General features: G+C 42.3%; 1 protein-coding gene across 1 annotated transcript in view; it reads right to left on the reverse strand.

The window, feature by feature from the left end:
- LOC135336414 (uncharacterized) overlaps positions 1–27,576 on the reverse strand; it is a 38,751-nt gene that overhangs the window by 2,079 nt on the left and 9,096 nt on the right. Inside the window, exons 17-50 of the mRNA XM_064532178.1 lie at positions 27,287–27,469; positions 27,024–27,197; positions 26,702–26,884; positions 26,417–26,590; positions 26,095–26,277; positions 25,822–25,995; positions 25,500–25,682; positions 25,247–25,420; positions 24,914–25,096; positions 24,695–24,868; positions 24,336–24,518; positions 24,094–24,267; positions 23,741–23,923; positions 23,481–23,654; positions 23,128–23,310; positions 22,894–23,067; positions 22,579–22,761; positions 22,333–22,506; positions 21,871–22,167; positions 21,119–21,754; positions 20,873–21,034; positions 20,527–20,703; positions 20,153–20,329; positions 6,297–6,593; positions 5,521–6,204; positions 5,126–5,305; positions 4,218–4,406; positions 3,781–3,996; positions 3,415–3,624; positions 3,217–3,336; positions 2,801–3,049; positions 2,525–2,674; positions 2,149–2,337; positions 268–441 (exon numbers count right to left, since the gene is read on the reverse strand). Coding sequence (XP_064388248.1) covers positions 268–441; positions 2,149–2,337; positions 2,525–2,674; positions 2,801–3,049; positions 3,217–3,336; positions 3,415–3,624; positions 3,781–3,996; positions 4,218–4,406; positions 5,126–5,305; positions 5,521–6,204; positions 6,297–6,593; positions 20,153–20,329; positions 20,527–20,703; positions 20,873–21,034; positions 21,119–21,754; positions 21,871–22,167; positions 22,333–22,506; positions 22,579–22,761; positions 22,894–23,067; positions 23,128–23,310; positions 23,481–23,654; positions 23,741–23,923; positions 24,094–24,267; positions 24,336–24,518; positions 24,695–24,868; positions 24,914–25,096; positions 25,247–25,420; positions 25,500–25,682; positions 25,822–25,995; positions 26,095–26,277; positions 26,417–26,590; positions 26,702–26,884; positions 27,024–27,197; positions 27,287–27,469 — 7,320 coding nt within the window. The remainder of the gene's footprint in view (positions 1–267; positions 442–2,148; positions 2,338–2,524; positions 2,675–2,800; positions 3,050–3,216; positions 3,337–3,414; positions 3,625–3,780; positions 3,997–4,217; positions 4,407–5,125; positions 5,306–5,520; positions 6,205–6,296; positions 6,594–20,152; positions 20,330–20,526; positions 20,704–20,872; positions 21,035–21,118; positions 21,755–21,870; positions 22,168–22,332; positions 22,507–22,578; positions 22,762–22,893; positions 23,068–23,127; positions 23,311–23,480; positions 23,655–23,740; positions 23,924–24,093; positions 24,268–24,335; positions 24,519–24,694; positions 24,869–24,913; positions 25,097–25,246; positions 25,421–25,499; positions 25,683–25,821; positions 25,996–26,094; positions 26,278–26,416; positions 26,591–26,701; positions 26,885–27,023; positions 27,198–27,286; positions 27,470–27,576) is intronic.

The raw sequence follows: 27,576 nt of genomic DNA on the forward strand, positions 1-27,576 counted from the left end.
CTCGCTTGCGCATGCGCACCGAGGCATAATTATTACCTATATTTATTTTAGGACTAAATTGCCCATTATCTGAAAAAGTGTGTGCTATATATATATATATATATAAATGGCACAATCACGGAATAGGGTTGCACTTTCAATTTAAGCAACATTATTTTCACACTCAATGAACAATGACCTATTAAAAGGCCTGTGCAAGGCATGTCATGATTATATATAGAAGCCATGCTTTATACACGCTCATGCAGTCGATACTCTTGCACTAACCAATATCAGAGAGCCCCAGCTGCCGGCAGACCACAGTAGCATCATCATCATCCCACAGGTCATCACATATAGTACCCCAGACACCGTCCATACACACTTCCACTCGACCCTGGAGGAGACTTGGCGTGCTAACTCCATCCACCACTCTTAGCTGGCCATCACTGCATCTGGGTGCTGTGTAATAGGATACAGGGTGTCATGAAATTACTACGAGCAATTCTGACTCTATAAAGTGTGTTATTATAATTACAGTAGACTCTCGTTAATCCGGTCACCCTTGGGACAGTGCAGCTTGGCCGGAATAGCGAGGTGGCTGTATTTCGGGAAATAGCTGCGGCTTAAAAACGACCTTACCTCGAATCTATAAAGACTACTTTTGCGGTTCTTATTGTCTCGAGGATAATGAAGGACAATGAATCATTCTGTTCTCTATTTAAGTGTTTTATCTGCCAAACCACACCCAAAACGTCATACCCGGCCGTAATAAACGTATAAATTACATTGAAAAGGGCAGCCAGCACTGGTCAGTATACAGAATAGCGAGTGGCCGTACTTCAGGGTGAGTTTTGTGCAGTAAACATATAGCTAGCAATCCGTGCCAAACCAAATGGCCGGTATATCGAGGTGGCCGTACTTCAGAGAGCCGGAATAGCGAGAGTCTATGTATACATGAAATGCGTACACTACATAGAAGATACAACTTGCAACGTATAACTTCTTGAGTTATACTACTAGTTAGCCGGCTCCACAAATCCATCCCTATCTTCATGACTTGCAGCCATCTTCTCACTCTTACAGCTACCAATATAGCTGGCGTTCATGCAGAGCTATAACTACTATACAAGCAGAGTAACAATACTCCATGGACAAGTTTTGCTATACTCAATCTTCTGAAAAGGCTGCAATGGCATTCCAAGTATAGCAAAACTAGCCCCGAAAACAAAGCATTACTGCAAATCCACAAATTAATTTCAAGAAAGCGTACTAGAAGCCTAGTATGTAGAAACTCATTTGCATTTTATAATTGATCCTTGAGCAGCTGCATGCAGTAGTCTACACACACAGACACACAAACACACTATTGTATACCTTGCTTACTCATGCACACACCGATACATAGTTACACAGACAATTATTAGAAGGGTATAATTATATACTCGGTAGCACTATACTAGATTCGAGGCTAGTGCATGCTATATACATGCATGCTCAGCATAATTGTATATACATACACAAAGGAACACAATCAACTTACAATCAACTATACAGAAACAGAATCTTAGCTGATAACAAAACTTTGGCTACATTGATAAATCAGTGAAATATCGAGCACCTTCTAAGAAAAATCAGTCATAGTTTGTTAGTCTGTTTTAGCACACATTATAAAAGTCCCATCATCACAGACACTCGCTTAAATTGCTGCACCCAAAAAAGAGGTTTACATCAGTCTAAAAAGCGATCATTAATTTTGTGAAGACTATAACTTACGGATGCAAGATGGTGGCTGGACGCGACTCCACTCTGACCCATTGCAAACTGGTGACTGACCACCCCCCACTAAAATGAATCCACCGTTGCAACTATACGTGACCGTAGTTCCAATGTCAAAGTTGGGTGTGCTATCAGGGTCATAAAAGATGAATCCGTTAGGGATTGATGGAAGGAGAGGACAACCTCTGGCTACTGCATGGATGCACAGGACCTGTAACTATATCCCTCCCATCATGCAGGCATGCAGGCCACAGAGAGAGTAGAAAGGTGTGAAGACGCGAAGCTATCAAAACTATAATAAGCATAATATATAGATATCTAGATAAGTTAAGTTCATGCAAGCATATAGTTATAGTTCGTGTTATGGGTCACACTGCGAGTAAGACAAACCTTGACTAGAGACAACGGTGATCGTGGCCTCGGCAGGACCTGCTGATACACCAGCTGTGTTGATACGGTTGATCCTGTTTGTAAAGACCTCATCAGATTCAACCAAATTATCCATGTTTATAGCAACTGATCTAGTCACACGAGTTTGGCCAGCAGGGATGACGAGAGAGTATCCAATGGAGGTATAGTCTGCATGGTGAACAAAAAAGCTTAGCTTAGATTAATATATGAAGTTTCATTCAACATGCAATTCTCACTCGCACAAGTGTATACCGGTATACACCTTAGTTAGGGGTAGATCTAGTTTAGTTTATAGCTTTATACTCAGTATTCCGGTGCTGAAATGAAAATCATGAACATTTATCTGCTAACTTACCAACACCGCCACCTGTGGCTGTGCCGTCAATGTTGATGACATCAAATGACACATCTCTCGCTGCTTCTCGGTCTAGTGCATATGAGAGCTGTACAAATCCCTCAGCTTCTGTCACTCTATACTCTCGTTGCCCAGCACTCAGAAACACAGCTGTTTAGAAAAATGAAATTACGTTTATATTCTGCATTGTACGGATTGTTTAACATACAATTTCACCACAAAAGCAAATGTGTAGAACCTTCAGGTAACCATAGTTGCATGATAATGTATTCATACCATCGTCATCCACCACTTGTACAGTGGCTTGAGTCAGAGCCCCCAAAGTGTATCCAGCCATTTCTGCTTGAGGAGAGAGGGAGATATTTCCCATGTAGATCTCCGGAGCCTCTAGACCAATTACATCATCAATGATATCGAACGGTACTCGGAAGGAGCTCTGGTCAGCAGAGAATGTAAACGTGAACGCGAACGAGAACAATTCACTGACAACAGCCGACGGAACTACGAACTCTCGACTTCCAGTAACTGCATACCGGTTATATATACATCACAGGAATAATCCGTAATTTAAAAGCACTAAAATTCATTTGTGGGATCTCTATAGTAAAATATAGCACGTACAATCTCTCAAGGAACTATACTGAAGGATGAACTACGTATATTGATTGCATCAAAATAATTATGAGCCTGACCTCCATTCAGAATGAAATCGAAGCTTTGTGGGGATGGCCTGTTGGTAACATACTCCACAAATCCTTGCATGTCATTTTCAGCAAACTCGAATATAGCCATGCTGAAAGAGATCTCCACTCCTAACAACAGGAGCAGCATTTTTGTAACAAACAGTTATTATAACTCAGTCAGTTAGCTACATTTATCTGTCTACTTACGGACACAGCGAGGTTCTTGGCTATCCCATGCAACATTGTCTTCACGGATCACACAAGTCCTCGTCTCAGATCCTCCTGTGGTCAGGTCGAGAACAAACCCAGCGTTGCAAGTATAAGTCACCACGGTCCCCTCATTATAATCAGGTGTATTATCGGGACTGTACGACAATATTCCGTTATCAATTGGTCGGAGGGGAGGACATTGAAGAGCTGTAACATGGATACAAGCAAACGTGGTCTGAGTGTGCATTGTATATACGTACGCTAGCTCAAATGGCAATACAAAAACCATAACTTTAAAATTTATGTCGCAAGTGGCTATATTAAAATAATACAGTATATAGCCCATTAAGGCTGTTCACTTACGGACACAGGTTGGTGCAGAACCACCCCACACTCCTATAGCATCCATCCCATCATCGTCATTGCAATTCCTTAGCTGAATTGTAAAAGCTGAAGAAAACGTAAACCCTTCATCGCAAGTGTAAGTGGCCAGAGTTCCAATATCATAATCAGCTGTATTGTCGGGACTGTACGTGATGAATCCGTTATCAATTGGTTGGAGGGGAGGGCATTCAATCGCTGCAACCATATATAATAATAAAACATTTGAACTATATAGATCATTCTAACAGCAAATGAGTTATAGTCTTTAACGCTATAACTATAGTCATGACACGTATATATGACGTAGATCTAAATACTGATATAACTGAACCCGATAGGATTTTAGTAAAAGTCACAGTAGCAGTTGAAGCTGTCACCACGATCAATGCAGTTATGTAGTATAAGTTGTAACTCACGTTCACAGCTGGGAGGCTCCCCACTAAAAGTACCGTCCCTTTGACACACTCGGAATCTTTCTCCGACTAGAGTATGCCCAGAATCGCAGCCGTAAACAGCTTGAGTTCCTTCAAAGATAGATTCATCCAGGATAAGTGGGTCGTAGAAAACAAAACTGTTGATGGGAGCCTCCAGTGCTGGACAGACAACTGTGAAAGGAGTCATTACAGAGGTTACAAATAATGATCCCCTTGTATGCATGTATAAAATAGAAGATACATGGTATGCGGGTGGGAGGACATGCATGTACATATACATAATTATAAGCAATGCAAAAAATACTACAAAAGCATGTCTACAAACAACTCAGTCCATAATTTTGTGTGCACATTTTCAAAAATGGTGGCATGCCATGATATGTAATTTGATTGAAGGAATGCTCTAAAATACCCACTACCGTATATCTTCTAATTTATCGGACACTTCTAATTACCCGGACACTCTTTTGGGCAATTTTCGTTGTTCTAATACAACGGACACTCCAGTGCTTTAATATTACATTTGTTCTAAATATCCGGACAATACTTTGAAAAGTTGAGTTACATTCACCATTCACAGACGGCAAGTAAGACAAGACTTAGAGTGCTGCAATTAGATAGCTTTGAGTAGCTAGTTTTAGATAGCTAGTACAACTATTCAGTCGCACACTGGTCTATTAAACTTAGCTAGCTCGCATGCAGCTGCTTGTTTGTTCTAATTATTCCGGACACTTCGCATGCTGTATAAAAATCTGTTCCAATTATACCCGGACAATTTCCAAAATAATTATTTTTTGCTGTCCGATAAATTAGAAGATATACGGTATATAAATGAAGCCCAATGCAGTACTCGGTAGAGACTGAACTATTTGTATAGTTTTTCAGATTACCTCTCGGTGCGGCTGACATACATCTCACTCCAGCATCTTCACCATGAGCACAGTTGCTAACGCCAAACCCGCTACTAGGACAGTTCTCCAGTCTCTCCTCATTCCCGATGCAAATCACATCATCCAGTAGGATAGGCCCCTCCCCCTCTCCGAACCTGGCTCGGCTAAATGGTTCGGCACCTACACAAAGCAGTATCATGATTTACTGAATTAGTATTCAGTACGTGATCTAGCTGCAATTAAACTTATACTTTCAACTGCAAAATTTGGATGTGCAATGCCCTTATGTATTTTACAGAATCGGATCAACCGAACCTAAAACGTCAAAACGTTATGAAGGCTGTAAAGTATTTCATACAGCTTTCATTGAATATGGATTATATAACATTTATCACCTTCAACAGAGTGACCCAACTGTCTGCACACAACTGTAGCATCAGGAGCATCCCAAGAGTCATCACAAACCGTCCCCCACACTCCATTAAAGCATACCTCCACACGACCTTCCAGCTCATTTTCACCATTCACAATCCGCAAATCTCCCGTAATGCAGATTGGAGAGGGGGTATTTGTAACAGCAGTTGGACATTCTGTCGTTGGGGGGCACGTAATAACTGGGCATTCTGTGACAAAGGGGGTAGTTACAATCGGACACTCCATGGTTGTGGGACACTCTGTCGTTGGGGGGCAAGTAACAACTGGACACTCTGTGGTTGGGGGGCAAGTAACAACTGGACACTCTGTGGTTGTGGGACACTCTGTGACAGTCGGACAATCGGTTGTAATGGGAGGCTCAGATAGAGTGGAGTGTGATAGTGAAGCAAAAGGTCCTCTTCCGGCATCATTCTCTCCAGCGACTCGAAATGTGTACATGGTGCCTGGCTCTAGATTCCTGATAGTGACATTTTGTCTAAATGTGATGATGGTACTGGTAGCTCCTCCCAATTGAGAATACTCGACAAAATATTGGAGCGGCCCCAAACTATTTCGTTCTAAGCAATCAACTTTGTCCCACCTCAGAGCAATCACATTGGTGTCGATTGTTGTTGGCCTGACTGACTGTGGGGGGCCGCTGGGAGCTGTACAAAATAGAACAAACAAAGTATACAGTCAAGCTGGGTAAGAGAACATACTGACATTGACACAGCTAGCTAGCTGATTTTAAACTTACCAGTTCCAACAGTAATTTCCTGTAGTTGACTTCCCTCACTCCTTCCAGCACCATTCAGAGCAGACAACTCGATAGTGTAAGAACTCCCCTCTTCCAGACCAGTGATAGTATACGAGCGCAGTGAACCATTAAAAAACATCATCTGACTGTTAGGTGTACATGGTCCATTGTAAGTGATATCGAGTATGTAGCCTGTGACTACTTCATCTTGCGTCCACAGCAACTCGATGCTAGTTGTACCAACTTCAACTGATTGCAAATTCCCTGGTGAAGAAGGTGGTGGCACTACAAGAGCTTCTGTACAGAGAAAATACAGTGCAGTCATATAGCTAGGGAACTCAGAGAAAGCAGTTACATGTAGTACACAATTTAATTCAGCTTGCAATCGTATCAAGATTGGCAATGCAAAATTTACAGAAGTTTTTCAATGCACAATAACGTAAATCGAAAAATCTCTTATTTGATTGATCTTCACCTTCGCAGGTGGGTGCATCTGGAGTCCATAGTCCATTGTTGGCACAGAATCGAACAGTAGAGCCGGTCAAAACCAGTCCCTCATCACATGAATAGAAAGCCCCATTACCGACTGTGGTACCAGAGGGTGTGGCCACATTTCCATTGAGGGGTGAGGGGAGGCGACCACAATCAACTGTAGATTTCATAGCATGCATCAATTGATGACAGTATAGTTATAGACTGATGTGCAAAACATACTTATTCTCAAACAGACGGGTGCTGCTGGAGTCCATCCTCTATCACTGGTACAGGTACGTGTGGCTGATCCAGTCAGATTGAACCCTGTGTCACAGGTGTAGCTTGCCATACTTCCTTCACTGACACCACTGGACAGAGACAGAACTCCATTGACAGGGCTAGACAGTTGCCCACACGTTGGAACTACAATGTAATGGAAAGAATTATGTGCATCTGCAAAGAAACCAAATTGCAATACAATAAAAGTAAGATCACTCTAAAATTCACGGCAATACAAGATTTAGAGCATTCTATTAAGCACTGTTAAACCATAGATTGAAGAGTTAGAGGGATAGGAAACGGTTGGTATTCTCGAATACACCCGCCCTACGCTGCGGTTTAATCAAGGCCATCACAACAATATCTATTTCTACACTCAGTGCATAATAAACTACAATTAACTGTGCTTAGTCCGCAACTCACTTATATTTCAAGGTCTATACCTATTGTAATAGTCATAACCAGCACGCTTACGCGTTACATGTTCCATTAGCTCTAAAACAGCCTCGAAACAGCCTTGGGAAGATATAACTTTATTGGAAAGTCTCTTTTTACTGGGTGTAAGTCATTAGCAAGTACTACACATGGCTCATGGACTAGGCGTGTTATAAATTGCTGAAAGAGATGATGTCTCGAGGAAACACAACTTTCTTTTTTGAGGGAGTTACCCGGCATAATAGCCTCGTTCATAGGGGGTAACACGGATAGTTTTCGAGGCTGCACTGCAGATTCAATGTAAAATTATCATGTGCACCACTCCGTTTCCTATCCCTCTAACTCTTCAATCTATGGTTAAACCGAATCAGAGCTCAATTGTAAGTCAACATTTCCACGCATTAGTACAGACCTTCGCAAGTGGGTGCCTGTGTGTAAAATATAGCACAGTCATAGCTATATAGGGAACTTAGACAAGCAGTTACAGCTTGCAATCATAATTATCAAGATTGGCAATACAAAAATTGACCAAGCCAGCTTTTTAATGCACAATAATGTAATCAAGAAGTCTCTTAATTTTGATTGATCTTCACCTTCGCAGATGGGTGCCTCTGGTATCCAGAGTCCACCATTCCCACAGACACGAGCAGGAGAACCGGTTAAAAGCAGTCCCTCGTCACACGAATAGGAAGCCAGATTACCAACTGTGGTACCAGAGGGTGTGGCCACATTGCCATTGGAGGGCGAGGAGAGGGGACCACAGTTGGTTACTAAACAATGTAGGGAGAACAAAAGCGGTCAACTTTCTGAGATGTCAAACTTTTCAAGCTTTTTCCTCATGCATGCACTGAAGGAAGCGTAAAGATAATAGAATTATTATAAGCACAATAAATAACAATGGCCATTCGAAACCTCTAATTAAGCCGTATTATAACAGTTCCTAGCTCTTACCATCTGTGTCTAGTAAGGTGACAATGGTAGTGCTTATTTCCAGGAAAACATCATCTCCAGCTGTGAGTGTGACGTTGAATAGTTCAGATGATTCTGGAGTGGTGTCTTGTGTGAGCTCAATTGTTAGAGGTACACTCCAAACTCCAGGGAACAGCATTAGGGAACCACTCGTACCAGTGACATCATTGCCATCTGTGTATATGGTTGGTTGTACATGCATGGAACTTAACATAGTTTAGATCGATACCAACGAATAAGATAATCTAGCAGAAAATGCCTTGGGGGAAGGTTTTTACAATCTTTAACTGTACAGCATTTACTTATATCGTTGAATAGATGATAATTATACTAATGCCAGCACATGTAAGTACGTGTGTACATGCAGTACAGGCCAGCTCATATAATTATGGACTGTTTGATAGCAAGAAAGCCTGCCACAACGATTAAGTTAGTGTTAGATCAACTGTTTACTATGGATATAAAGAGCCACAAACTAAAATATTATGTACGTATGATACACAGAAGCGTTTGCTGTTCTAATCTCTACATACCTTGTGTGTTCCTTTCTTCCACGGTGTAACTGACAATGACTGGGTCGGGGTTAGCGCCATTGCTATTGACAACAAGAACAGCTGTTCCAGCTTCCTCCACCGTGGTGAAGCTACTCTGGGAAAATCCAACTCGAGCAACTGCAGAGGAGAGATAATTATCAAATGGTCTGTTTCTCCTTCTCCAGCTAGGAAGAGGCAAAACTAGTAGACGAAAAATTAAGTACGATCTTCTAAAAAGAAAATTAGGGGGAAATGGGCTCAAACCTATTCATGGTCTGTTTCTCCTTCTCTGGCTAGGAAGAGGCAAAACCATGAGAGAGAACTAAATATAGCTTTTGAAAGAGATAAACTGATCGAGGGAGTTGGAATGAGCTTAAACAAATCTCATACTATAGTGGTTGACATTTTACACACCTGGTCTTGGATCATTGTCCTCAATCTGAAATTCAATAGTAGAAGTTTGGATGGTGACTCTGTCGGGAACATCTCCAGACAACAGAGACAGTTGCACTCCAAACCTCTCGTTTATTTCCCCCTCAAACACTCCATCGTCATTGACTACGATGAGTTCTTCGAAGATTGTTAGTGAAGAAAGTGTGACTAACTCATTTGAAGCGGCCTCATAGTCCTCTAGATTTGAGTCTCCACCTTATGGTGAGAAGGAAGCAAGTATATAAAACAATACAGTTGACTGTATACTGAGGCTTCAAATTATTTCGTAGCTTATTTTGTGAATGTCCTCTCTCTGTTGTGAGTCTTTGATCTATGGGAAAACTCGCAATTGGAATCTAATGAGTTCATATATTCAAAACCCGGTATACAGTATTCAGCTATAAATTAAATGACAGAATTGTATATAGAGAAAAATTACTTTTAGTTTATGCTATACTCTAGATTTTGAGTACAGAGCATGTAACCACTTAAGTTTTATTGATATCAATAATATTTTGCTGAAAATATTTTCAGTGTGTAGCAATGAATATCTGAAGACAAAATCATATACCATTGGATACAATAAGCTGTGCAGTACCTGTGGCATTGATGTTGTATGTAGAGTACACTAGATCCACTGGTATCCCTAGTTCACCAGAGAGTAGTCTGATATTGAACCGAGCACTGCCTCCTCCCTCCCGAATAACACTCCTCACACCTTCAAGCACAATCACAGCAGCTGGAGAGATAAAAAATAGCATGTTGATGTATAAAAGTGTATCCAAAACCTAAGAGAGAAGAGTAGAGAAGCCTATATACACAGCTGAACCACACCGTGACCTGCAACATTGCTCGTAGGATAGTATAGTTCAATTATGTAAGTAGCTGTAGAAATCCTTTTAACGAAACTTAATAATATAGTCAGACACTGTTTAGACTAGAAGCCCAAAGGGCTGGTTGTAGTATCCCAAACGTAGTGAGGGTTCTACTAGCCTGAGGACTTCTAAATCATGTGGAAACTTCCTAAACAGTGTCTCAAAGCATTTTAGATCATAGCAACCATGAGTATCTATAGCCAATTAGATTTGAATGTTCTTATATCTAATCTTTAATTGCTACCATGATTTTCTAAATGGAGTACATGATTTTCTAAGTTGGATAAAACACTTCCTTTAGCCAATCAGATTGCAATGGCAAACATGCATGATCTAACTATGGAACGATACCTAAAATGATGGTATATAGCTTACAGTGTAATTACAGGTTATCGTTACTGTACAAGTAACCTACTATCTAAGTCATTGATGGTGATCTGAGCAACGTCTCTTCCAATGACAATGTTCCCACTGGCAGCGTCTTGTTGGGAAGTTGTCAAGCCAATAGAAAATGTCTCATCTCTCTCAACTAGACCATCGGGAATGATCATTATCATTATTGGTACCGACGAGGGACCATCGGGACTGAACACAACTGTCTGATCGAGGCCAATGTAGTCGATATTCTCTGAGGTGAGACAGAGAGAAAATATAATTATGAAAGCTACGAAAGTGGTGCCAATCTTATAGCACTAAAGCCTACTGGTGTAACAATAATATAATTATAGTCGTTTACTTTAACAATGGCATGCATGTATATACTCAGTCTCATGACATTACATATGCAGCTAGTACAGTATATGCATACACACGCCCTATCATCAGGATATCATAAGAGTAATTATCCAGTGTACCTATTGCAGATCCACTCCGACTTAACAACTGCAATTCAACAGTTCTGTCGAGGACACCATATTCCAACGACACTTGAACAAACGATGCCGACTCGTTTGTGGAGTACGTTGCTTGTTGGAAACTGAACACAGCAACTGTAAGAATATTGAAGCAATGACATAAAACTTGACTGTGTATAAATATATACATGCAGTGAAGACTACAATATAACATACACGGATTAGCTCACAAGATTATACTATTCATCTGTTCTGCTCTATTGAAATATTGCATATAACAAGTAATCTTACCATCATCATCAGTGATAGTAACCGTGGCAGTTGCGTCCACCACATTCACAGGGAACACTCCATCTCGGGCCTCAATCCGAAGATTTAACTGCTTCACATTCTCCACAACTTCATCGTTCATAATGAGCAGTGTTCCCTCGTACTGCAGCTCCTCAATGGCAAAGGTAATCACTTCATCAATGCTCTGATAGTCCCTACCAGCTGTGGGTGAGGCGGGAATGCATTACGGAGGTATCTGTAAACTTGATGAGCATGCATAACACGTATAATTCTGGTAAAATAGACAGAATTTCGGATTTAATAGTAACTTTTAGAGAGTTCTGTAATCCGTCTCCACAACTTGAAGGCTAGGGAACACTTTAATAGTAACGTAATGACTCACCAATTGCTGAGTCATCAATAGTGAAGAGTCTGACACTGACATCACCTACTGCCCCTTGAGTCTTGTCAAGCGTGAACCTGACCACGCCCCCCTCTACCTCATTCAGTGACACCGCAGAGAAACTCACATTCATTACTGAGAGTGGAGTTAAGAAATATAAATTAATACGTGCCTCTGTAAAATAAAAATGAGTTGCTATACAATTATATTAGTGAGGATAGATAACAGATTATTGACAAACATCTATATCACGATTATTGAAGTTCTGCTGACATACTATAATTATCATATGAATATACCAGGCAAATCAGGGTCTCGATCATTGATAACAACGGTAGCGACTGCCGGAGCCTGAATATACACTCCGGAGGAGGCAGACAGGAACACTTGGAATGATTCCGTTGCCTCAGGGAACACATCGTTGATCAGCGGGATAGTTATCTGGGTTTGATCTACACCTCGTGCAAATGTCACATTCTCTTCAGTATGCACAAAGTCAACACCGGCTGAGATAGAGACAAAACAATAGCGCTATAAATTATACTATACAGTGATTTTGGTTTCATCTTGCTTGACTATAAATTATGAACATCAAGATGTGCTAATTCAATTTTTTAAACACTGTTTGCAGTGGCGGATCCAGGGGAGTTTCAATGGAAACCTCCTTCTGGTAATGTCTAAGAGATCTGATCAACAACTCAGTCAACTGTTATAATTTCTGGATTCACCACTGACATATACTCTTGTTTTTTAATCTATAGAATGCTAATAGAGCTTCGAGGGGGAATTTATTTCCAGGCACACACTTCTATTTTATGCATAGCCCTCACCAATAGCAGCGTTATCATCAATCAGCTGAGATGTTTTTAGTTTGACAACAACTTCTGAATCCAGATCCCCCTCCCTCATTACAGTCACGTTTACGGAATTGTTATTCTCGAACACAGTGAACACACTGGACGTCAAAGAAACAGCTGGCACTATGGATAGATTGAAAAAACCGTGACAAAAGAGTGTAAGGTGAAACAGTACTCAAAAAGCCTTTTAGGGATTACAAACTGCTATGTTTCGATCTCAAATTGAATCTCATCTCCATTTTTTGAGACAATCACTACAATTTAGGCACAGCACCCACTAAAATCACATTTACTTAACTCACATGCAATAGGCCTTTGTGTCATTCCTGCAAAGTAGCCGTAGCCCACTCTAAATTCATACCAGTATACAATCGCATTGATCGTCATGTTGTCAACGTGGTATAGTATCGGAGATTCGCTAACACCTTCAACAAGTATCGAGTAAGCACAGATTTCTTCACCATCAGGACATGGAATTGCTGTTATTTTGCTGCTTGAAATTTCCATATCGTTAAGACGAATTCCAGATGGTAATGTATCAACTGGAAATAGAATATTCAAAAAGTAAGACCCAATCTGACTTTCAGTACTGACAGAACTTCTAAACGAGTGGGTGTTGTAGCGACTGCGATACTGCTCCACAGGGGGCACGACAATCATGAACGGGTCACTAAGAAACACGCCATCTAAAGTACTTGACATAGAAAACTGCACGAGTAGAATCGGTTGACTCGACATAAAATAGCATGAACTGTCGGAAGATATAACAAACTGACTCATCTCTCCCTTATCTAGAGAAATAGACATTGATTCGTCGTTAGTGCATCCAATTTGAACATTCGTATTATCCCTTGAAGCTACAATTTTGAAAGTGTCACCGGAGGTCCTATTAGCCAGAGGAGCAGTGATAAATTGCTTGCCCCAGGTAGCAGTGGGGGGTATCTGCTCGTTCATATGATCACAATAGCTGATATTGCTGGGAACAGTTCCACACTCGTGACCACTAAAGAACGCAATCGGTTTGTCGGAGACGACTCTTGAACCTGACAAATCTTCATCACTGCCCAAATATAGAGTTTGAATTCTCTTAGCAATGTTAATAGTTACTGGCTGACCAGCTTCTATCTCCCCTTTAGGGACTTGATCCTTCAAATCGTCAGCAAATAGATCAACATTTTGAGTTAAAGTGATTTGCAATGTGGTATCATCTTCAGTAGTTACAATAACCAACGCACTTCTTCCTTCAATATCTAGAAACTCGCTGGCTTGGGTATATTCATAGTCTTCATCATAATCATCTTGCCGTTCTTGTATCTGTGAAATTGGCACTGACACAGCATAATATTCGTAACCGTCGCTAGGGTGATGCACACAAGGAAGAACTTTGAAAGCATCTGAGGATTGGAATTCTTCAGCAAGAGCTATCACTGACATAGCTTCACCATCTTTGGAGTAAATGTAGACACCTTTGTTTCTCTCTTCGGGGCTCTGGAGATTAATTTTGTCGGCTTCAAACTCAAATTCAATTGGAGTGGAGTATGTCTCGATTTTACCATCGTCCAAGGGAGATTGTACAAAGACAGTGACTTGTTGGTTAGTTACAGAGTTGACAGCAAACCGAACTTTGTTGATTCTGGAGCTGGACCTTGGGTTGAAGTTGCCGAAGAAACCAACGAAGAAAGAGTTGCCTTCAGTTGTGAAACTTTCCTCATCTGTAGAGAGAATAATTATTAGACCCAATAACGAAATATTGAGGTGCATAGTACGTATACACATATGCAATACAAAATTTACAATGAGGATATAAAAGCAAGACTTACTGTAGCAGTTAGAGCATTGAGAACCCTCTCTATAAGACAACCCTCCACCGGGGACACAGCAGCCGGACAAAGTGGCAGGGAATCCATCAATCTCATCACCATGGCAATCGAGCGAGGACAAACAAGATTCTGCATTGTATCAGTTGGTGTAGTTTCGTGCGTTTATTGACCAACAATTGCTATTATCAGCTATAGTCTACTTTATGACAGTGCATTAATTACAGTCTCCTACCAGTACCTGGCCGATCCAGGAAAAAGGAAAGGGGGGTTCTAAATTAACGAGTGCTAATTTTGGGGGTTACGCCCACTTCTGGTCACACGCAGACTAGGGAAAATCCCATTCTCAGCCAGGGGAAGTCCCATAATAGGCTTGCGCTGCTACAAACAGTTAATGGTGCTGATGCCTCGGTGGAGATGCCAAAGCATAAAGCTACGTACTAATAGCTTACACTGTATGATGAAAAAATTTTTCTGCATGCTGCATGCAAACTCAAAGAGTGGGTAATGATCAACCATGATTGTTGTTAAAAACGATTGATGCCAAATTAAGTTCAAGTGTCTAAAATTAATGGCTGCCATCAGCAGAGCCTTGCAGCTCTCTTCTCACTCTTGCAGCTACCAATAGCTAGCATGAAATCCAATAAAACATGACTAGAAGCCTATAAAAACTCTTACTTGCACTTCATTGAGCAGCTGTAGCAGTCTACACAGACAGACAGACAGGCGTACAGACACACAGACAGACGTACAGACAGACACACAGACAGACAAACACACACACACACACACACAAACACACTACTGTATACCTCGCTTGCGCATGCGCAGCAAGGCATAACTAGCTAGCCTAGGCTAACCATTGACTTTGAATCCTTATTTGGGAGATAGAATCAAATTACAATAGCCAAAAATCTACCTGGTAGCTAGTGGTGGTAGCTGTACTGAAGCCATAATAGCTACTAGGTTTAGGGGGCTTCAGCCATAATAGCTACTATATAGGTAAACTAAAAGGGGGGATCCGTGGCACCCTAGGATCTCCCCCTGGATCCGCCACTGCGTACTTCCAAGCTGACAGTGGACACATTCGATTTTGAGGTCTCGTGCAATACAGTGCATAAAGTGGATTTACTTCAAGAGACTTACCGTAATCAATATACTGTTGACAGTGGCGTATTTAGCAGGGGTTTAGGGGGCTTCAGCGCTTGCTCAACTGATTTGAGCCCGGCTACGCCATGCACTGGGCTTGAATCAGCACTGGTCTAGCTACTGCACAGTATTCTATACGCAAACTAAACTTACAGCACTGGCTTTTGCTATTAATTTTACGAATAAGCGATGACCGCACCCAATTTAGCATGCGCAGTCAGCATCATGGGCATTGGACTTCCATAAGAGGCGCACCAAAAATCTCGGCTGCGCGGAAAAGTACTGTTTTTAATTGAACTTCAGTACCCTCTGCATGCTTCACTAGATATGCCACTGGTTGAGTCTCTTATACTATTTAATGGAGAGAGCATGGATAATTTTGAGTGTGATCAGCTATATAGGCTGCTTCCAAAATGCTATAGTATTCAGAGGTCACTTTCATTGTGTTTTTGCAACATTGTTGATCACAGTGGAGTCTCCTATTATCTATTATACAATGAACACAATACTTCTAGTACACATTAAGCTCTTATATAATGCATGAAACAGTACCTGAGCTATGAATTCAGAGACTCCATTGCAGTAACAGTCATGTTCGTACTAATAGAGCTTCGTACTAATTACCCCGTATCACAGTGAGGCTTCACCGTATGTTGTGGTGGCTTTAAGGTGGGCAGATGGCCATTAGTATAATGTAGTAGTACAACACCTCAATCCATTATGGAGCCTAACAATTGCACCAGATGGTTACAGGTTCGTAGTTGCAAGCAACTTGCTTTAATGTTTTTTGTGTACCATGCAGGTTGCACTGTTACAGCTATTAAATGTACAGTACATACCCTTGCCTGCATGTGATTAATTTATCGTACAATATTCACACAACAATATTATGGCTTAAATCTGATTTTGCTCTGTTTGCCTTATTTCAAAAATACATAAGACTCACGTTGCGCATGGCCTGTAGAGCTTGATACCAGGATACAAATGGCAATCACCAGCATTTTTGAGACTGACAAAATTGTCATTTTCAGATCAACCTGGATGATAATAATGAGGACAGGTTATGTTTCTAGCTTACTGGTTGTATAAATTTACAGCAGACTAAATCTATATACATTACACAGTAAAAACAGATGTGTTATAATAACATAAAACATCTCAAATAAAATGCATCATTTGAAATTTAATGTAGAAATGACATAAATTTCTGTCATTTTAACACTAAAATACGATGATGCATCCCATATAACATAATTATGTGTTTTTGCTGTGTAACTTCATAATTAGTCATGCATGCTATATACCAGTCAAGTAGATGTACTTCACTTACATTCAGTTCTTGATTGCTAACAGTCTGTCACTGCATAGTCAACTTTAGCTTTGCACTAGTGAAAGAGGCTAGCTGCACCAGCCTGTGTACAGATCCATGCGGCTAGATATCGAGGGCGAGGCATTTACAAGCCCTGTTTTAACCTCGAGACCACGAGATTTGTTATTCTGCAAAGACAGTAACAGTGTTATAATTATAGGCACTAGTTTGTAGTCATATACTTAGAGTGTGCTTGACCCACACCCTCCAGTTTGGCAATCATCTTTCTCACTACTAGTACTAAATCTAGTGTCCCGTACGTACACACATCACTGCATGATCACAGTATAAACGCTTGTGCTGCCAGTATTTCTCCATAGCAATGAATTTACAAAGATTCTTGTTTCGAAATTGTTATAGCAAGAAAAAAAATGCACCCATATACTTCCAAAGACAAAGTCACACTGTGTAGGTGGGCATGGCCCTTCCTCCCAAAAGAAGGGAGGACAGGTTTCAAGCCTATATCTGGATTCAACTGCGAGAAACTTGCAGTAGAGCCTGGACCAATCAGATTATGTCAAATCATTACTAGCTGTACATGCACGTACCCTAGCTATAAAGTATTATACCGATTAAATTTTACTCGTCAGGATCATGTGATGCATGCATGCATGCAAGGGGATTACAAACAACTGCACAAAAAGAGATAATCAACTGAACACAATGAAAAGGCTACACGCAACTACTGAAGCTATAGAGCACACATACTACCAGCACTACGTCAGTCTAATAGTTCCAGCATAATTATGCATTACAAGTTCATCACCCTGTACGTAAAAAAACAAAAGATCACCAGATGATATACAGGTAGGAGAACATACGTATACATATGAAACAGAAGATCACCAGATGGTATACAGGTAGGAGAACATACGTACGTACATATGAAACAGAAGATCACCAGATGGTATACAGGTAGGAGAACATACGTACACATGAAACAGAAGATCACCAGATGGTATACAGGTAGGAGAACATACGTACAGAAAGATTAGCAGTTAAAATATTGCCCAAAGCATGTTAGTTTACGGTCTCTAAAATGTAGCTGATCACATTTTATTTACAAACAACTGTTTCGTGTGCACATTAATTTTTCTTACAGATTTGGTGACACATATCAGATGATCACATTGGAAAGAATGCATCTAAAAACGAAACCTAAATGACCCACGGCACTATAATTATAACTATTTGCATGGTTTTCAGATTACCTCTGGGTGCGGCTATTATGCCATACACCTCACTCCAGCATCTTCCCCATGACTACAGTTGTTGACGCCAAACCCATTACTAGGACAGTTCTCCAGTCTCTCTTCATTCCCGTTACAAATCACATTGTCTAGAAGGATAGGCCCATCCCCCCGTCCGAACATGGCTAGACCAAATGATTCAGCACCTACACACAGCAGTATTAATAGCAACATGCTCAGTGATGTAATGAATTAGTATAAGCTGCAATTAAACGTACCTTCAACTGCAAAAAACTGTGCAATACCCTTATGTATACTTTTACAGATCAACCGAACCTAAAACATCTATACAAGCTAGTCATGCAGGCTAAATATCTTATATAAGGTGCTTAATACAGCTTTCATTGAATATGGACATTCATCACCTTCAACAGAGTGACCCAACTGTCTGCACACAACTGTAGCATCGTCTACATCCCACAAGTCGTCACAAATCGTCCCCCATAGTCCATTAAAGCATACCTCCACACGACCTTCCAGCTCATTTTCACCATTCACAAGCCGCAAATCTCCCGTAGTGCAGTCATCAGGAAAACGTGTAGAGGGGGTACCTGTAACACAAGTTGGACATTCTGGGGTTGGGGGGCAAGTAACAACAGGGCATTCTGTGACGAAGGGGGTAGTAACAACCGGACACTCTGTCGTTGTGGGACATTCTGGGGTTGGGGGGCAAGTAACAACAGGGCATTCTGTGACGAGGGGGGTAGTAACAACCGGACACTCTGTCGTTGTGGGACAATCTGTCATTGGGGGGCAAGTAACAACAGGGCATTCTGTCGTTGGGGGGCAGGCAACAATTGGACACTCTGTCGTTGTGGGACATTCTGGGGTTGGGGGGCAGGTAACAACCGGACACTCCGTGATGACAGGGGTAGTTACAACCGGACAATCCGTGACAACTGGACACTCTGTTGTCGTGGGACACTCTGTGACAGTTGGACATTCTGTTGTCGTGGGACATTCTGTGACAATCGGACATTCTGTTGTAACGGTAGGCTCAGATAGAGTGGAGTGTGATAGTGAAGCAAAAGGTCCTCTTCCGGCGTCATTCTCTCCAGCCACCTGGAATGTGTACATGGTGCCTGGCTCTAGATTCCTGATAGTAACATTTCGTCCAGATGTGATGATGGTACTGGAAGCACCTCCCAATTGAGAATACTCGACAAAATATCGGAGCGGCCCCAAATGATTTCGTTCCAAGCAATCCACTTCGTTCCACCTCAGGGCGATCAGATTGGTGTCGATTGTTGTTGGCCTGAGGGACTGTGGGGGGCCGCTAGGGGCTGTATACAGAATGGGACGAACAGAATTACTATGTATATTATATGTATAGATCACCAATTAAGCAGTAGGACGAAGTATATTAATCAATTGGGTAAGAGATTAATAATATTAATTAACACACTGATAGATCTTTATACTTATAAGATCACCAAGCAGTATAAAAATGACACAGCTAGCTAGCTGATTCTGCTCACCAGTTCCAACAGTAAGTATCTGTAGTTGACTTCCCTCACTCCTTCCAGCACCATTCAGAGCAGACAACTCGATAGTGTAAGAACTCCCCTCTTCCAGACCAGTGATAGTATACGAGCTCAGTGAACCATCTAAAAACATTGTCTGACCGTTAAGGGTACATGGTCTATTGTAAGTGATGTCGAGTATGTAGCCTGTGACTACTTCATCTTGTATCCATAGCAACTCAATGCTAGTTGTACCAACTTCAACTGATCGCAAATTCCCTGGTAAAGAAGGTGGAGGCACTACAAGAGCTTCTGCACAGAGAAAAGATACAGTACGTCATAGCTTAAACTCAGATAAAGCAGTTATAGTAATTTTATCCAGCTTGCAATGGTATTAAGATTAGTAAACAAAAGTATTAATCCTCGCCTTCGCAAGTGGGTGTGCGTGGGATCCACTCTCCGTCGTTCCTGCAGACCCGAGCAGTAGAGCCGGTCAAAACCAGTCCATTTACACACGAATAGAGGGCCACGTCACCAGCTGTGGTACCAAAGGGTGTGATCACACTGCCATTGGGGGGTGGCGAGAGGATACCACAGTCAATAACTGCATGGTGGATACTGCCATGAAAGCACGAGTACTAACAATCTGAGAAATACACTAGTATAATTGAGACACATACCCATACACATGTAAGTATACACTACACAGGCACAATACGGTCACATTATGTTATTATATTAACTCAATTCATGTCTACCAGACTTTTGCAATTAACTGCATGCATGCATTTTTTAATTCACCTGTCCCTGCGGCCATACACCTCACTCCAGCATCTTCACCATGGTCACAGTTGCTGATCTCGTATCCGTTATGATCGCAGCTCTCTAGTCTCTCCTCATTCCCATTGCAAAGCACATTATCCAGTAGGATGGGTCCCTCCCCCTCTCCAAAAAAGGCAGAACGAAATGCTTCAGCACCTATAGTATATACAGAAGAACATTCTAATAGTATAGTAAATGTCATTGATGTATGCTCAAGCTGCAAAAAATTGTGTTGTCTCTTCATACATTAGGTTCTTCATTGGAGAATTTACGAATTAGGCTATTAGTAAACAAATTATGCATGAAGGCTCTCACTGACTACTACCTTGATCAGAGTGACCCAACTGTCTGCACACAACTGTAGCGTCATTAATGCCCCACAAGTCATCACAAACTGTTCCCCACTCTCCACGAAAGCATATCTCCACGCGACCTTCCAGCTCATTTTCACCATCCACAAGCCGCAAATCTCCCGTAGTGCAGTTAAGGGTGACAGTTGGACACTCTGTGGTTGTGGGGCAAGTAACAACTGGACAGTCTGGGCAGGTAACAACCGGACACTCTGTCGTTGGGGTGCCTGTAGCACAAGTTGGACACTCTGTGGTTGGGGGGCAAGTAACAATCGGACACTCTGTCATTGTGGGACGTTCTGTGGTTGTGGGGCAGGTAACAATCGGACACTCTGTCGCTGTGGGACACTGTGTGGTTGGGGGGCAAGTAACAACCGGACATTCTGTCATTGTGGGACGTTCTGTGGTTGTGGGGCAGGTAACAATCGGACACTCTGTTGCTGTGGGACACTGTGTGGTTGGGGGGCAAGTAACAACCGGACACTCTGTGGTTGTGGGGCAAGTAACAATTGGACACTCTGTCGTTGTGGGACATTCTGTGACAGTCGGACATTCTGTTGTAACGGTAGGTTCAGATAGAGTGGAGTGTGATAGTGAAGCAAAAGGTCCTCTTCCAGCATCATTCTCTCCAGCCACCCGGAATGTGTACATTGTGCCTGGTTCTAGATTCCTGATAGTAACATTTCGTCCAGATGTGATGATGGTACTGGTAGTACCTTCCAATCGAGAATACTCGACAAAATATTGGAGCGGCCCTAAATTATTTCTTTCCAAGCAATTCACTTCGTCCCACCTCAGAGCAATCAGATTGGTGTCGATTGTTGTTGGCCTGAGGGACTGTGGGGGCCTGCTGGGAGCTGTACAAAATAGAACGAAGTATACAGTCAAGCAGAGTAAGAGAAGTTGAACACATGTACCGGTAGATACGTAGAGATCAATAATGACACAGCTACCTAGCTGATTCTGAACTGACCAGTTCCAACAGTAAATGTCTGTAGTTGACTTCCTTCACTCCTTCCAGCACCATTCAGAGCAGACAACTCGATAGTGTAAGAACTCCCCTCTTCCAGACCAGTGATAGTATACGAGCGCAGTGAACCATCTAAAAACATTGTCTGACTGTTAGGTGTACATGGTCCATTGTAAGTGATGTCGAGTATGTAGCCTGTGACTACTTCATCTTGTGTCCATAGTAGCTCAATGCTAGTTGTGCCAACTTCAACTGATCGCAAATTCCCTGGTGAAGAAGGTGGTGGCACTACAAGAGCTTCTGCATAGAAAGAATAGATGCAATTAACTTAATGGAACTCAGAGAAAGTGATACACAATATTTCATTCAGCTTGTGGTATCAAGATTGGTGAAGCAAATCGATCTAGTCGAACTTTTCAATACACAATAAGGTAATTTAAGCTGTCATATTTCATTGATCTTCACCTTCACAGGTTGGTGCGTCAGGAGTCCACAGTCCGTTATTCCCACAAACCCGAGTAGTTGAGCCGGTCAAAACCAGCCCCTCGTCACACGAGTAGAGGCCCACGTTACCGATTGTGGTACCAGAGGGTGTGGCCACATTTCCATTGAGGGGTGATGGGAGGCCACCACAGTCGACTATGGCAGATAGTAGGCACAAGTTTGAATATCAATGACAGTAGCTGTATACTGATGTGCTATTTAACTTACTTATTCTCAAACAGACGGGTGCTGCTGGAGTCCACCCTCCATTACTGGTACAGGTACGAGTGGCTGATCCTGTCAGATTGAACCCTGTGTCACAGGTGTACGTTGCCACACTTCCTTCACTGACACCACTGGACAAAGACAGAGCTCCATTGACAAGGCTAGACAGTTGCCCACACGTTGGAACTGTGGAAAGAAGTGCAAACAATAATTATAGAAGACTTTTCTACATTTCCTGGCAATAAGGAAAAGTGACTGCTCCCAAAGTTCCTTAAGATAATAATATTCCTCTTCAAAAGTTCATGCATTATCACTTACCTTCACAAGTTGGCGTGTCCGGGACCCATAGTCCGTTATTGTCGCAGGATCTAACAGTAGAGCCAATCAAAACTAGCCCCTCGTCACACGAGTAGAGCGCCACATTACCCGCTGTGGTGCCAGAAGGTGTGGCCACATTGCCATTGGGGGTTGATGGGAGGGGACCACAGTCAACTATGGTAAATTTCACAAGTTAGAGCAGCGTAATGAAGCGGTACTAGAGTTAAGACTTACTTATTCTGAGACAGACTGGTGCTGCTGGAGTCCACCCTCCATCACTGGTGCAGGTACGAGTGGTTGATCCAGTCAGATTGAACCCTGTGTCACAGGTGTACGTTGCCACACTTCCTTCACTGACACCACTGGACAGAGACAGAGCTCCATTGACGGGCCTAGACAGTTGCCCACAAGTTGAAACTACAGTGTGAAGGAAATAATGATGTGCATGTGCATAAAAAAATCCCCAATACAATAAGGAAATTAAGTAAGATCTCTCTACAATCCACGTCAATATATTTTAGGGCATTCTATAGTATTCTTTAGGCAAATCAGAGCTCGACTACAGTAAAATGTCTACAAGCACAGACCTTCACATGTCGGTGCCTCTGGGGTCCAGAGTCCTATATTCCCACAGACACGAGCAGGAGGGCCGGTCAAAACCAGTCCCTCATCACACAAGTAGAGGGCCACGTTACCGACTGTGGTACCAGAGGGTGTGGTCACATTGCCATTGGAGGACGAGGAGAGAGGACCACAATCGACTGTAGGTATAGGTAAATATTCATTTCATAGTACGCATAAGTTGTACATTTAATTACAGTATATAATTTTATATACTGTGATTTACTTATTCTCAAACAGACGGGTGCTGCTGGAGTCCACCCTCCATCACTGGTACAGGTACGAGTGGCAGATCCTGTCAGATTGAACCCTGTGTCACAGGTGTACGTTGCCACACTTCCTTCATTGACACCACTGGACAGAGACAGAGCTCCATTGACAGGGCTAGACAGTTGCCCACAAGTTGGAACTGTGGAAAGAAGTGCGAATGGAAAAATCAATCAATAGCAATATAATTATAGAAGACTTTTCTACATTTCCTGGCAATTAAAACAACGCTCCTTATTACAATAAAGGAAAAGTGACTGCTCCCAAAGTTTCTTAAGATATATCCTCTACATTCAATGCACTACCACTAACCTTCACAAGTCGGCATGTCCGGGGCCCATAGTCCGTTATTGCCACAGGATCTAACAGTAGAGCCAATCAAAACTAGCCCCTCGTCACACGAGTAGAGCGCCACATTACCGACTGTGGTGCCAGAGGGTGTGACCACATTGCCATTGGGGGTTGATGGGAGGGGACCACAGTCAACTATGGTAAATTTCACAAGTTAGAGCAGTATAATTATATAAACTGATGTGGTAAGAGTTAAGACTTACTTATTGTGAGACAGACGGGTGCTGCTGGAGTCCACCCTCCATCACTGGTACAGGTACGAGTGGCTGATCCAGTCAGACTGAACCCTGTGTCACAGGTGTACGTTGCCACACTTCCTTCATTGACACCACTGGACAGAGACAGAGCTCCATTGACAGGGCTAGACAGTTGCCCACAAGTTGGAACTGTGGAAAGAAGTGCGAATGGAAAAATCAATCAATAGCAATATAAATATAGAAGACTTTTCTACATTTCCTGGCAATTAAAACAACGCTCCTTATTACAATAAAGGAAAAGTGACAGCTCCCAAAATTCCTTAAGATATATCCTCTACATTCAATGCATTATCACTACCACTGACCTTCACAAGTTGGCATGTCCGGGGCCCATAGTCCGTTATTTCCACAGGATCGAACAGTAGAGCCAATCAAAACTAGCCCCTCGGCACACGAGTAAGAAGCCACATTACCGGCTGTGGTGCCAGAGGGTGTGGCCACATTGCCATTGGAGGGCGAGGGGAGGGAACCACAGTCGACTATGGTAGATTTCATAGACTAATGTGTTAAGAGTTAACACTTACTTATTGTGAGACAGACAGGTGCTGCTGGAGTCCATTCTCCATCACTAGTACAGGTACGAGTGGCAGATCCAGTCAGAGTGAACCCTGTGTCACAGGTGTACGTTGCCACACTTCCTTCACTGACACCACTGGACAGAGACAGAGCTCCATTGACAGGGCTAGACAGTTGCCCACAAGTTGGAACTACAGTGTAATGGAAAAATTGTGTATACACATGCAATACAATAAGGGAATTAAGTAAGATCTCTCTACAATTCAGGTCAATACATTTTAGGGAATTCTCTTTATGCAAATCAAAACTCGACTGCAGTAAAAATGTCTACAAGCACAGACCTTCACATGTCGGTGCCTCTGGGGTCCAGAGTCCATCATTCCCACACACACGAGCAATAGAGCCAGTCAAAACCAGTCCCTCATCACATGAGTAGAGGGCCACATTACCGACTGTGGTGCCAGAGGGTGTGGCCACATCACCATTGAGGGGCGAGGAGAGAGGACCACAGTCAACTGTATAGGTAGGTAAATATTCATTTCATAGTACGCACAAGTGGTACACATTTAATTATTTAGAATACGTAAGTCTTACTTATTCTCAAACAGACGGGTGCTGCTGGAGTCCATCCTCTATCACTGGTACAGGTACGAGTGGCAGATCCTGTCAGATTGAACCCTATGTCACAGGTGTATGTTGCTACACTTCCTTCACTGACACCACTGGACAGAGACAGAGCTCCATTGACAGGGCTAGACAGTTGCCCACAAGTTGAAACTATACGGTATGATGGAAAAATTATGATTGTGCACGTGTATATAAATCCAGGGAATTATTATAAGTACATTCTCTCAATTCATGTTAATATTAGTATTTTCAGAGCTTGACTGCAGTAAAAATGTCTACAAGCACAGACCTTCACATGTCGGTGCCTCTGGGGTCCAGAGTCCATCATTCCCACACACACGAGCAATAGAGCCGGTCAAAACCAGTCCCTCATCACACGAGTAGAGGGCCACATTACCGACTGTGGTGCCAGAGGGTGTGGCCACATCACCATTGAGGGGTGAGGAGAGAGGACCACAGTCAACTGTAGGTAGGTAAATATTCATTTCATAGTACGCACCAGTGCAGGTACACATTTAATTATTTTGAGAATAAGTAATTATGCGCATATGTTAAGACTTACTTATTCTCAAACAGACAGGTGCTGCTGGAGTCCATCCTCTATCACTGGTACAGGTACGAGTGGCAGATCCTGTCAGATTGAACCCTGTGTCACAGGTGTACGTTGCCACACTTCCTTCACTGACACCACTGGACAGAGACAGAACTCCATTGATAGGGCTAGACAGTTGCCCACAAGTTGAAACTATACGGTACGATGGAAAAATTATGATTGTGCACGTGTATATAAATCCAGGGAATTATTATAAGTAAAATCTCTCAATTCATGTTAATATTAGTATTTTCAGAGCTTGACTGCAGTAAAAATGTCTACAAGCACAGACCTTCACATGTCGGTGCCTCTGGGGTCCAGAGTCCATCATTCCCACACACACGAGCAATAGAGCCGGTCAAAACCAGTCCCTCATCACACGAGTAGAGGGCCACATTACCGACTGTGGTACCAGAGGGTGTGGCCACATCACCATTGAGGGGTGAGGAGAGAGGACCACAGTCAACTGTAGGTAGGTAAATATTCATTTCATAGTACGCACCAGTGCAGGTACACATTTAATTATTTTGAGAATAAGTAAGTCTTAACATAATTATGCGCATATGTTAAGACTTACTTATTCTCAAACAGACAGGTGCTGCTGGAGTCCATCCTCTATCACTGGTACAGGTACGAGTGGCAGATCCTGTCAGATTGAACCCTGTGTCACAGGTGTACGTTGCCACACTTCCTTCACTGACACCACTGGACAGAGACAGAGCTCCATTGATAGGGCTAGACAGTTGCCCACAAGTTGAAACTATACGGTACGATGGAAAAATTATGATTGTGCACGTGTATATAAATCCAGGGAATTATTATAAGTAAAATCTCTCAATTCATGTTAATATTAGTATTTTCAGAGCTTGACTGCAGTAAAAATGTCTACAAGCACAGACCTTCACATGTCGGTGCCTCTGGGGTCCAGAGTCCATCATTCCCACACACACGAGCAATAGAGCCGGTCAAAACCAGTCCCTCATCACACGAGTAGAGGACCACATTACCGACTGTGGTGCCAGAGGGTGTGGCCACATTGCCATTGAGGGGTGAGAAGAGAGGACCACAGTCAACTGTATAGGTAGGTAAATATTCATTTCATAGTACGCACAAGTGGTACATTTATTACAGTATATAGATTGCATGTGTAAGACTTATATACTTATTGTGAGACAGACGGGTGCTGCTGGAGTCCACCCTCCATCACTGGTACAGGTACGAGTGGTTGATCCGGTCAGAGTGAACCCTATGTCACAGGTGTACGTTGCCACACTTCCTTCACTGACACCACTGGACAGAGACAGAGCTCCATTGACAGGCCTAGACAGTTGCCCACAAGTTGGAACTACAGTGTGATGGAAAGAATTATGTGCATGTGCATAGAAAAATCAACCAATACCACAAGGGATATAAGATTTCTCTACAATTCATGGCAATATAATATTAAGCACT

This window comes from Halichondria panicea, chromosome 5 (assembly GCF_963675165.1).
Source record: "Halichondria panicea chromosome 5, odHalPani1.1, whole genome shotgun sequence".
In the NCBI taxonomy this organism is placed as follows: Eukaryota; Metazoa; Porifera; class Demospongiae; order Suberitida; family Halichondriidae; genus Halichondria; species Halichondria panicea.